The 12,451-nt window shown below is 44.9% G+C and overlaps 2 protein-coding genes across 5 annotated transcripts in view; one reads left to right on the top strand and one right to left on the bottom strand.

Annotated features, from left to right (window-relative positions):
* ppp1r10 (protein phosphatase 1, regulatory subunit 10) overlaps nucleotides 1-8,579 on the bottom strand; it is a 33,693-nt gene extending 25,114 nt beyond the window's left edge. The window contains exons 1-3 of one of the 4 annotated variants that reach the window (XM_072475335.1): nucleotides 8,451-8,579; nucleotides 7,847-8,278; nucleotides 125-243 (exon numbers count right to left, since the gene is read on the bottom strand). In XM_072475335.1, coding sequence (XP_072331436.1) covers nucleotides 125-231 — 107 coding nt within the window. In that variant the 5' untranslated portion in view covers nucleotides 232-243; nucleotides 7,847-8,278; nucleotides 8,451-8,579. The other 3 variants (XM_072475333.1, XM_072475334.1, XM_072475336.1) reach the window with 3 other exon arrangements.
* A 452-nt stretch (nucleotides 8,580-9,031) lies between these two features.
* mrps18b (mitochondrial ribosomal protein S18B) overlaps nucleotides 9,032-12,451 on the top strand; it is a 47,389-nt gene continuing 43,969 nt past the window's right edge. Inside the window, exons 1-2 of the mRNA XM_072475332.1 lie at nucleotides 9,032-9,165; nucleotides 9,286-9,397. Of these exons, the coding sequence (XP_072331433.1) occupies nucleotides 9,329-9,397 (69 nt within the window). The 5' untranslated portion in view covers nucleotides 9,032-9,165; nucleotides 9,286-9,328. The remainder of the gene's footprint in view (nucleotides 9,166-9,285; nucleotides 9,398-12,451) is intronic.

Here is a 12,451-nt window from a genome sequence, read left to right as displayed (position 1 = left end):
TATTTGCTTAATATATCCACAACAAATTATTTTAAGAAGTAATGAACTGAGGACAGTGGGGGAAGATACATAGTGTTTGTGGGTGTTTTGTGCATTAATTGCATTGAACAGAGTGAAGAATTACCTGTAAATTCTAATGACACCATCACCACTTTTAATTTCCCCATCTTTCCCAAGGAGGCAGTCCAACCCTATCAGGAGTTCTTTTGGATCTACAGGCCCCGAACCCATTGTATCAATTACCTTAAAAAGAAGAGATATAAGAGGTCAGTTTTTTTTATTCTTCCCCCCCCCCCCGGCTAAAAATGCAATTATGGTATATTTGTTTACAGCCTTTATTTATACTTAGGATCAATATGTGCACAGTTCAGTAATCTTTCTGCATTGCTTACTTGCATACATTTAAATTGGCTTGGCGAAGAATGTAGTTTTCTAAGATGGTCTTGGGAATACATGTCTTGTTCATCGATCTCTCCTCCATCTCATTCTGCCCTCCCAAATGGTAGAAAATCACTGAACTAGTACTGCAAATGCAATTATCTTTTGCTGATTTACCCTTTGTAAAATGCACAAAATGGCAATCACAAACACAAACTTCCTGCTCTGCCTATATGCCCAATGTAAAATGCAAGCTTTCTTGCATTTGTCCAAGACAGCAGACCATAACACTCAGCAATATAAAGATTTTCCCTGCCTTCAGCAGACTTGCCTACATGATCCCATTCAGGTATCACCCATGAGTAAGAAGTCGAAGAATACAATAAATTGGGAGCCCTCAGGTCACTGATGTCAGAAAAGCATTAGAAAAAAAAGAGAACTGCCCTGTGTGTGTGTTCTAGTTAGGCTTGATGCATTTATTATATATAATCTGTACAAAGTAGCCCATTTTTCCCTAGACTTTCACCCTAACCACTTGACTATTTGTTATAAACTGTTCAGGTAAAACCATTTATTGTAAATTGGAAGTACAGCATCCATCTTACCATGACTTAATACACCCCCTCCACCAACAAAGTATAACACCCCTTGAGTATATTGAACAGCAACTTCCAGGACATTGGTGTGGACAGTGCCACAATCCATCCTGTCTCAAACTGCTTCAATGCATTCATTTGCCAAGATTCCACGAGGCAGCTACTGGCCTTCAAACTATGGAAAATAATAGTCAACCGATTTGTCAGTTCAAACCATTGCTGCAAGTTGCAGACGTATTTACTTGTCTTAGCTTGTGGGAAGTAGCGGTTTTGGAAAAAATGTCAGAAGCATAGAATTGTGAATGTTTTTGCATCAGAAGGCACTCATGTGTTGCCACTAAGTAACACTGTTAATGGCTTCAAGCAGGACTGCTTACAATTGATATCGCTTAAGCAGTTCACATGTTCTTTTTTTAATAAAAATAAGTGTTGATATCAATATGGCATTGGTTGATGTTCAAAGTCACTGCAACAGAATTTTACCTCAAAGGCCCCACTGCCTTGCTTAAGATATGTCACATCTTCAAAAAAAATGCTAAATTAGAGCAGTGCTGATTATATATGTGTGAACAAGAATGTGCCTACTAGACAACTGGAGCACTGTGACCAACATATTTGTGTTGCCAGTTTTTTTATGATTTAAAGCAGCACCTGCTTTTTTTTTGGGGGGGGGGGGGGGGGGGGGGGGGAGTAAGAAGAAAGAAACATACCTTAGAAATAGAGATCTCTTCCCTGTCCACCCATAAGGAAACCCTAGTATGGTGAATCAGACTTGATTCTACACTGACCATATGAACTGCCACAATGAAGGCAATATTCACACACCGTACTAACCACTACGCCATGCCACCCATTTATAGATGTACTCCATGTCCCGAGAAGTATACATTGCACTAAAATTTAGCTTTTGCCTCTATCCATAAATCAGCACCAGGGAGGGAACAAAGCTGTTTCAGGGAACATGGTCATTAAGTGCTTCAGTCATCACTCATGGGGCAATAGTATGTTGTACTGCAGCCAACTGGGTGCAAGCATGCTTTAAACAAGTGGTTCAATATATTTAGTCATCTTGCCAAGTAAAAAGCAATGTGAAAAGCCACTGAGGGAACTTAGTGGGTTGGGACGGCATGGCCTGTCACACTGAGACACAGCAATCGGATTTCAGTCTCTGCAGTTGACCTGGCCTCCCTGCAGACGTTGTAGTAAATCTGGCCGACTCGTCTCCCACCCCACTCAGACCAGGTAGTGCGAGAACAGATAACAATGGAGAGAGGCAAATAAGTGATGGTCTGCACTTCAGCACTAGCGGAGTAGTCAGTTGTGCAGATCTCCAGCTGATCAGCCAAGGTCCACAGTCTGGGAGACAAAGGAGGGGGGAGGGAAAAAATATTTAAAACTTCAATGTTGAAAATTTGGTTGTGTTCTTATTAACGGGGTACATAGCACAACTTTTGTATATTGGTCTATAATGATTTATTAACATCGAAATTAAAAATGTCTATGGCTGGAAGTAAATGCCAAGTCATGATCAGTTCATAAATCTGCAGTATTTTGTGGTTAAATTCAATCCACGAAGTTTGAATTTTTAAAAAAAAATATTTAATTTTTCCAATTAAGGGGCATTTTAGCATGGCCACTCCAACTAGCCTGCACATCTCCAGGTTGTGGGTGAGACCCAACTCCTTGGTGCCGTGAGGCAACCGTACTAACCACTACGCCATGCCACCCATTTATAGATGTACTCCATGTCCCGAGAAGTGTGCAGCCCAAAAGCGTATCACCCGTGTTCTGGATTTATAAATGCTTCAAAAGTGAAGCACAGCTTCCATACTCTAAAATGGAATACCCCCTGCCATTAAACACAAATCCAAAACCGGTACCATTGGGGGGTTGGTATTAAATACTCCCTAGAGATTCGACATCTGTTCCACTTGTCCCCTTCGCCCCAATAAGATACTATTGGCTAAAAGACCCATGTTAATTGGCTTCAAAGGTAATTTATGGTATTACCAATATTTTCTATTTAACGTGGAATTGTCATAGCTATGCTGTATGAAATCTGAACCTTAGCTCCTTTGAAAGCCACTGCAGCAGCTGCCACTCTGCAGTAAGCTGCTCAATCTTGCAATTTAGCCAAGTATTGTTCTGTACCTACAATCATTTGAAGATTAACTTGCTGGGAACAGGAGGATTTGAAATCGAGAAGCATGGGGATGCAAAGCTGTTTGCTTATTCAGATTCATTTGCAATTAAGTTTATTTGCAGGAGGTTCCAGCACATAAGTAAGGCATGTTTGTACTCTGAACAGCACCAAATGCTTGGTTAGTTTAAGCTACAAGATGGATTGGATGGTAAAAGTTAAAAACTTCACCTTGTGGGCTTGGGCTGCATGCCATTAATTATTGTACATCAAGTCACAACAGATTGTTGTTTTGGAGAATGTCCAAAAATGAATCTTGATTCGGATCCATAAAATGCAGTTCTAGATCACAGGGACAAAGTGGTCAGAAACATGGCTGGGGTAGCACGGCGGCCCAATTGTTAGCACTGCGGTCTCACGGCACCGAGGTCCCAGGTTCCATACCAGCTCTGGGTCACTCACCGTGTGTGGAGTTAGCAAATTTGCCGTGTTTGCGTGGGTTCTTCGCCCCCACAATCCAAAAAAGTGTGCAGGTAGGTGGATTGACCATACTAAACTGGGCGAATTAAAAAAAAAAAGAAATAACATGGCAGCATGCAGGTTTATTTTGGACAGTGCTGGCATGAAGAGATCCGGCAGAAACCTACTGGCACTTACACCTCACAAAAGGTGGCTTAGGAACAAGTCCACAAGCTTGCACAGAATGATTCCCATTACAATCTTGAATTCAACTCAATTTCTCACATAAGTGTACAGAGGGCATGGCGTTGTTGTGGTGTTATGAACGACATTACCAAAACTAAAATCCGTATTGAAATGGTTAAGCTTCACCAATATTGGGAGAATTAAAATGAAACCTGCAGTATTTTCTGAGCTGATTTTAGGCAAAATAGGCAATACAGAAGACAGGCTAATTAACCAAACAATCGCTATCCTTCCCAAATTGTAAATATTAACACCTGCATCTATGAAACCCATACCTAAAAATTAGAACGCATCTTGCCATGAACTGCCTAATGCTTCAATGAAAAACAGCTGCCTGGTAACCTGGAGTAGCAAGCTTAAGAAATATTGCGCTGAATAAGGCAAAATGAAAGCCTTACAGCCTGCTACAGGACAATCATATTTGCACCTTCCTTCAGGCTGACCAGATGGTGTTTATATAACCCAGTTAATCATTTATTGGTGAAGCTCAACATGTTACTCCCAAAAGCTGTCCCTTTCATTACCTGCTTAGGCACACAGGCAAGGAAGACTTGCTTCCAAACCCCACCCCAGTTATGAATCTCTTTTTTTGCTGAAGCCCGACATTTATTACTTCCAAACACGGTCTAGGATCAGTAAACTGTTTAGGCATTCATAGACAAGACGACTTGCTTCAGTGCACCTATTTGGACAGTATTCCCAAAAAAATTTATGCCTAATAGCACCACCTGTAAAGCAAGTAGTATTTGCAGTAAACAGAGCAATTAGGTTAGCTATTGCAGTTTGAACTGGTATTGATACTAATTGAATTCATTTAGAGTTGTTCAGCCAGAATAGTGTTGCAACTTTTCTGAGTGGCTAATTCACAAGGGAGTTGCTGTTTATGTGGACAAATGCTTGTGCTCAAATGGCTACTTGGGTTACATACCACCTACCTTTATCGTAAAGATTTTATCATAGCGTGTGGTGTTTAAATTACATTGGATTGAATGCCCCCAACAGTACTACACTCTGGACTCCTGATGGCAACTCCAAAACCAGCATGCCGCCCAATTGCTGGAAACTGCTCAGGGACCAGTTTAGGAGTTCTCATTCATTGCAGATTACTGGTTTCATGTAACATACTGCACATAGATCAGGTATAGCATGCAGTGCAGCAAGAAACCAGTTTATATATGGTTACATACATCTTTCATCCCATACCCACCTAGTAAAAGTGCACTTTAGTACATCAGTACAGTGGATTTCTACATATGTATACAAAGATCTAATTACCATTTAGATTAACCAAGGACATTTTCACAAATGCATTAAGTATCACTGAACATGTTACCACTGGGCCAGACTCTAGGGGAAGGCAAATATTAATTTATTTGACTGGTGTGTAGGTCTTAAGATGTCTGCAAGATTGCAAATTTATCTTAGCTGTGTAGGTTTTGATCTTGCCTCCAAAATTTACTAAATGTAGCATTCTTGACCTACCTCCCTTTATGTATAGAGTAATAGCAGGGCTGGATTGCTACTTTACCCAGAACTAACACCAGCTGCGAATAAGAAATCAAAACTCTTTACACTGCCCTTCCAACTGAATCTGTAGTACCCCTGACCACTTTCAGAATAAAGTGTGACATGGGGGCGGGGGAAGGGAGCGAAGGAAATTTGCCCCACGGTCGGGGACACTGACGTCACTCCTTAATACACTAAGGGAAAAGAGAAAAAAGTCCGAGTTAAAAATTGTATCGAATGCCGGTTGACCGTGTTGAGTTTATACTGCAAAGTTCGGGCAAGCGCAGCACCTTGACCCGCAGTGCTGTTAACCCATTGAGATTAATTAATTTCAAACATAAATCCCGCCACTCCAGTAATTTACAATTGCTACCAAAAATCTCAGGCGCTACTCGATGAGAAAAACGTTACTGAAAACAATTGCATATAAATACGGATTTAGAAATTTTAGTACTTCCTAAATTAATTATATCGCCATGTGGAATACGTGGCGACCAATGGATAATTCAGGCATAAAATTGACCGTGAAACAAGTTCTTGTGTGGTTCACTGGAACAACGTCGACAAAGCCTCTTTTGCATGCATGTATCGAATATTTTCACCATGGATTTTTGCAAATGGCAAACATTACACTCGTTCAAGAAAGCAATGAAGTCGTGAAATGCAATTAAGGTCAGAAAGGTTTGCTTACCAGTTTGCATGTGGCTGTCCCTGTGATGAGTTTTTTTTAAAGTGCAGGATGTTTTAGCTTCACCAACCCCTATTCATCAGCCCTACTGTGCTGGGAAACTAAACAGTACAATAGCGTGCAGGCATGGGCACTTAACTCCTATATGAAAAGTTAACGCTTTCCATATAAAGATGCTCGCTGCAAAGAATTATGTACCTATTATGGAAGACAGTGATCATTAAGTTATGGCCTGCATCCATTTACGTACGGTCCGGCTCAGTGGTAACATGGGTACAGGTACTTTCTCTCCATGACATTAAATCATAAATCAATTCGATTGAGAATTTGATTGATGCCTTTGAAGCAAATCTCACTCCGGGAACAAACTGATCTGATTATATAGTAACCGTTTAATTTCAGCTTTCATTTCAAAAAAGACGATTTAAACAAGGCAGCAGCAACGCACTCACGCAAGGCATCAATCAAGTTCTTCAAAAAGCACACAATGAATTGGACATTTACAAAAAAAAACACACGTCGAGGATTGCTTGAAGATCGGGTAAGGGAGAGAAAGAAAAGCAATTAATTTTCCAACACATTCGAGCTCCGCATAGGTGATGGTGGGGGAGTTTGACTAAGTTTCCATTCAAGTCTTCGGTCGGTGAGAAAAAAAAACTTCGAACTTGATTTTAAAGGGGGAAAAAGTAGAAAACACGAGGAAAAAGCCGAAGTATTGCACCTCCCCACGGTGCAATCGTAATTGATTTGGGGGGGGGCGGAGCAGAAATGGGGGAAACTTGGCGTTGGAGTGGGAAGAATCGCATCTCCAACAGTTGAGGTAATTCATATCCAAAAAATATGGGGGAGGGGTGAGAAAGCAAAAAAAGGTTTGGGGTGGGCAAGGCAAAATAACTGGGGGTGGGGGTGGAAAGGAGGCGAAAGCACCGCATCTCCCAATCGGTTTCCAGCCTTCTTGGACTCTGGGTGGGGCTGAGCATGTGAGAAACATTCCCCTGTCTCGTCATCTTCCGCCACTGCAGCCTTCAGGGGAGGGGAGGGGAGAAACAAAGTCTCGAATGCTCGCTAGGCGGTGGTGAAGAGGCAGATGGTTTCGTCACCTCGGCTGGCAAGTCAGCGCTGATGTAATTCCAGCCTCGCCCGGCTCTCTCTGGTCCTGCGGACTCTCAGCGAGGAGGAGCAGGATAAAGAGAACACGAGGCAGAGAGACAAAAGAGAGCGCGGCCGCCATTTTAAACCCAGGGACGAGACGCCGCCATCTTAGGGAGGTGCCCCAAATGGAGTCGAGCAACAAAAAAAATCCATACATTTCCCTTTTATACATCTAGACACGGATTATTGGTTTTAAAAAACAGCCTGCTGCGGAATTTTGTAAAGAAAATCGCCCTTCGTTCCGGGGGGGGGGGGGGGGGTTAGAAATGGTCCGCAATCTTTATTTACAGATTGCGCGCGCGCCTTTTACTCGTCTACAATTTAATAAAAAACCTCCCCACCCCCCTCCAAAACTCTCCTGGTCTCACACGCACCCCAAGAGCAAACCAAAAAAAAAAGCTTTTATTGCCTCCAAAGGCCCAATTAATTATTATTTTTTGTGCGTGTGAGCTCATGGGTTTAATCGTACTATTTTTGCCCACGACCTTACACTCGGGAGACTTCTTTTCATTGCTACATCCCCCGCCCGGTCACCAACTCTTTCCCCCCCCCCCCCCCTCCAAACCAAACAAAAAAGCCTTTTAATATTATTTTAGATATATATACGCACAAGAGTTAATTTCATTGCCCCACCCCCGAGTTAATTTTCCATTTTTTTCGTTGCCAAAAATCGAAACTTACTATCAAACTCTCCTTGACAGCGCCTCGAGCTTTTTTTTTTTATGTGCAAACACAACACAATGTTGACAACTGTTTTGTCAAAGAGACTTTCATGACTTTTTTTTTTGCAATTAAAAAAGGAGCGTATATATAATATATATGGGTCAAAGTATATTTGTCGGTTTTTTTGTTTGCTGATCTGTCGCCTTTCGCAAGGATGGCAAATTCCTCTTTTTGGGAAAACTACGTTTTAAAAAAACAAAAAACAAACAGGAGGTTGAGTGTCTCCCCCAAGGTTGATCAAAAGCACAGGAGAAAAAAAAGAAAGGTCTTTTTTCAAGGTGCGGCTGTTTTTTTTGGGGGGTTATCCTCACACACACAAGAACACAAGAGAGAGAACGACTTCTTTTTTTTTCCCCCGTCGTCGTCGTCTTCGCCAGCTGACAAAAAAACCTGGAGGTAGAGAAAAAAAAACAAGAGGAACAGGGTTAAACAGGGAAAACGTGAATCAAATTAAATTGTCCGTTGTTTTAAAATAGATTTATACGAAAAATTAAATTTTTTAAAAACATCCTTTCTTCGCTCAGCCCTGTTCTTTTTTTTATTAAATCCCTCGCTCACATACCTCAAACCAAAGCCCGGAATGGCGCAATTGCCTGCGTCTCGCCTTTTATACTCGGTATGCGGACGTCACAGAGGGGGCGGGTGATCACGTGGCGATGGCCGTTAGCGTTTAAATCTGATTGGCTGCTTGGCATTTTGGTTGACAATTTTTTTCTTCCCCCCTCCCCTTTTTTGTTTTCTCCACCGACATGGTTTTCTATATTGTTCCCACACCCGATAAACCATTCGCAGTCTGTTGGGAGGGCAATTATTTTAATTTCTTGTTTGCCCTCCACCCAATCATCGCTTCATTATGTAATGGCGGCTGACGTCAGAATGAGTTGCAGATATTTTCAGTTGGCGCAGGCGCGCTGAAGTCACTCACGTCGAAGGAACTGCGCATGTTTCGATTTGTCCGTCAGAGGGGTGGGAGGGGCGGTTCTGGGAGTGGAGTGGGGGGGCGGGCGGGAGGAGAGGAGGACAGGGCTGAGCAGACGAAAGAAAACGATCGACTTCCTCCGAGGACGCAACGGTCGTCCAGCGCACGTGACGTGACGTTAGCGTCACCCACATTGCGCTTCCTTTCATGACGTAGAGGTAAAAAAAAAACCGCAATGTCGGGAGGTGGTGTTTTTTTTTAATTTTGAAAATTGTTCTTCGGGAGAAAATTCGAGGGCGGTTGTGGAACGTGGTGACGTCACAAATCACGCGGCTTCCATCTGGACAAATTTTAAAAAGTGATTTTTTAAAAAAAAAGTTCGAGACGTTATTTCTCCCCCTCTTTGCCCCCCCCCCCAAAAAAAACCCCACAACCGAACCGGGTATTTTTATTGTCTGGTAATTAATTATTTTTTTAGGAGCCGGAGTCGGGATGACCTTTCAACCGCCTGGCACAGCAAGATGGCAGCTCTGGTGAGCCAGTTGGGTGGCCAACTCAGGGCAGCAATGGTGGTCCACAGGGGCTTGCTGGTAAGTCTCTCTCTCTCGTGCTGCTCGGTCGACTAAAGGGCGCTCTGCTATTCCTTAGTCAGCGAACCGTGCATGGAGAACCTTTCACTGAGTCAGGAATGGATTTCACCAATGTTCAGAAGGGAATATGTGAGCCCCTCTTCTTCCTTGCTTTTCTTCAATTCAGTTTAATCCAGGGTTCGTTCTCACTCGCAGTGGCATGTTTCGGCACAGTGGGTATCGAGTTCGATTCCGCCCTGTGTGGAGTTTGCACGTTCTCCCGGTGTCGGTGGGTTTCCTCCGGGTGCTCCAGTTTCCTCCCAGTCCATAGATGTGCGGGTTAGGTGGATTCGCCATGGGAAATTGCCCTTAGTGTCCAAAAAAGGTTAAATGGGGCTACTGGGTTATAGGGTGGAGGCGTGGACTTGAGTGGGGTGCTTTTTCTAAGGGCTGGTGCAGACTCGATGGGCCGAATGTCCTCCTTCTGCACTGTAAATTCTATGATTCATTGATTCCATGAAGCATAGAAAATAGGAGCAGCAAGTGGAGGCCATTCGGCCCTTAGAGTCTGCTCCACCATTCGTTATCATGGCTGATCATATCAACTCAATGCATGAGCATTTCAGTACTTGATATAAAGGTTAGGTGGGGAATGGGGTGGAGATGTGGGCTTAGGTAGGGTGCTCTTTCCAAGGGCCGGTGCAGACTCGATGGGCTGAATGGCCTTCTACACTGTAAATTCTATGGTTTTTCAACTTGTATTAACATGAGTGTCTGAATGCAACTTGCTAAAGCTGGTAGAAGAACATAGTTGGAAACAGGAGTAGGTTATTTTTTTTTAATATGTTTTTATTAAGAATTTTTCAACAATATTTTCCACCTTACAAACAAACCCCCCCCCCGTAACAAAGAAATGAAATAAACTTACGTGGCAAGACATGAACATGGCAAGTCAATAAGATACAGGACTTTGTACATTGGATTCTTCCCGAACATGTCGTTTCCGGATCATTCATGTGTTTTCTTGCTCAAATGCCCCCCAGAGAAACCCCCCCCCCTCCCTGAATGATGCCCCCCCCCCCCTGGGTTGCTGTTGCTGCTGTCCGACCTTCATCTAACGCTCCGCGGGATGGTCTAGGAACGGTTGCCACCGCCTGTAGAACCCCTACAAAGACCCTCTCAAGGCAAACTTTATCCTTTCCAACTTGATAAACCCAGCCATTTCATTTATCCAGGCCTCCACGCTGGGGGGGGGGGGTTCGTCTCCTTCCACATTAGCAAGATCCTTCGCCGGGCTACTAGGGACGTAAAGACCAGAATACCGGCCTCTTTCGCCTCCTGCACTCCCGGCTCGTCCACTACTCCAAATAGTGCTAGCCCCCAGCTTGGCTTGACCCGGACTTTCACCACCTTAGATACTGTTCCCGCCACTCCCCTCCAGAACCCCTCCAGTGCCGGGCATGACCAAAACATATGGACATGGTTCACCGGACTTCCTGAGCACCTCCCACATCTGTCCTCCACCCCAAAGAACCTGCTCAGCCTCGCTCCCGTCATATGCGCTCTATGAACCACCTTAAATTGTATCAGGCTAAGCCTGGCACACGAGGGAGAGGAATTAACCCTACTTAGGGCATCAGCCCATAGTCCCTCCTCAATCTCCTCTCCCAACTCCTCCTCCCATTTACCCTTCAGCTCCTCTACCAAAGCCTCCCCCTCTTCTTTCATCTCCTGGTATATCGCCGACACCTTGCCCTTTCCGACCCATACGCCCGAAATCACCCTATCTTGAATCCCCTGTGCCGGGAGTAGCGGAAATTCCCTCACCTGCCGCCTCATAAACGCCCTCACTTGCATGTACCTGAAAGCGTCTCCCGGGGGTAGCCCAAACTTCTACAGCGCCCCTAAGCTCGCAAACGTCCCATCAATGAACAGGTCCCCCATTCTTCTAATCCCTACCCGATGCCAGCTCTGAAACCCCCCCGTCCATCCTTCCTGGGACAAACCGATGGTTGTCTCTGATCGGGGACCACACCGAGGCTCCCGTCGCACCCCTGTGCCGTCTCCACTGCCCCCAGATCTTTCGCGTTGCCGCCACCACCGGGCTCGTGGTGTACCTTGTCGGCGAGAGCGGCAGCGGTGCCGTCACCAGCGCCCCAGGCTCGTTCCTTTGCAGGACGCCATTTCCAACCTCTTCCACGCCCCCCCCCCCCCTCTCCCTCCATCACCCACTTACGGATCATTGCCACGTTGGCTGCACAATAGTAACCACCCAAATTCGGCAACGCCAACCCCCCTCTATCTCTGCTACGCTCCAAGAACCCCTTCCTTACCCGCGGGGTCTTGCTCGCCCACAAATCCCATAATGCTCCTGCTTACCCTCTTAAAAAAGGCCTTAGTAATCACAATTGGGAGGCATTGGAATACAAAAAGAAATCTCGGGAGGACCACCATTTTAACCGACTGTACCCTACCCGCCAGCGAGAGTGGCAACATGTCCCACCTTTTAAAATCCTCCTCCATCTGTTCCACCAACCGCATCAAATTAAGTTTGTGCAGTGCCCCCCAGCTCCTAGCTACCTGAATCCCCAAGTATCGAAAGCTCCTTTCCGCCCTCCTCAATGGTAGGTCGTCTATCCCTCTTCCCTGGTCCCCCGGGTGGATCACAAAGAGCTCACTCTTTCCCACATTGAGTTTATAGCCCAAAAAGTCTCCAAACTCCCGTAGGATCTGCATTACCTCAACCATCCCCTCCATTGGATCCGTCACATACAGCAACAGGTCGTCTGCGTACAGCGACACTTGATGTTCCTCTCCCCCTCAAACCACCCCCTTCCATTTCCCCGACTCCTTTAACGACAAAGGTTCAATTGCTAATGCAAACAGCAGAGGGGACAGAGGGCACCCCTTCCTCGTCCCTCGATACAGCCGGAAATACTCCGACCTCCGCCGGTTCGTGACCGCACTCTCCACCGGGGCTTTATACAGGAGCTTAACCCAACTAATAAACCCTCCCCCGAACCCAAACCACCTCAACACTTCCCAGAGATACTCCCACTCTACTCGATCAAAGGC

Source organism: Scyliorhinus torazame, chromosome 14, assembly GCF_047496885.1.
Source record: "Scyliorhinus torazame isolate Kashiwa2021f chromosome 14, sScyTor2.1, whole genome shotgun sequence".
In the NCBI taxonomy this organism is placed as follows: domain Eukaryota; kingdom Metazoa; phylum Chordata; class Chondrichthyes; order Carcharhiniformes; family Scyliorhinidae; genus Scyliorhinus; species Scyliorhinus torazame.
Note: the sequence above shows the minus strand (reverse complement) of the source record. Positions and strands in the feature narration are given on the sequence as shown.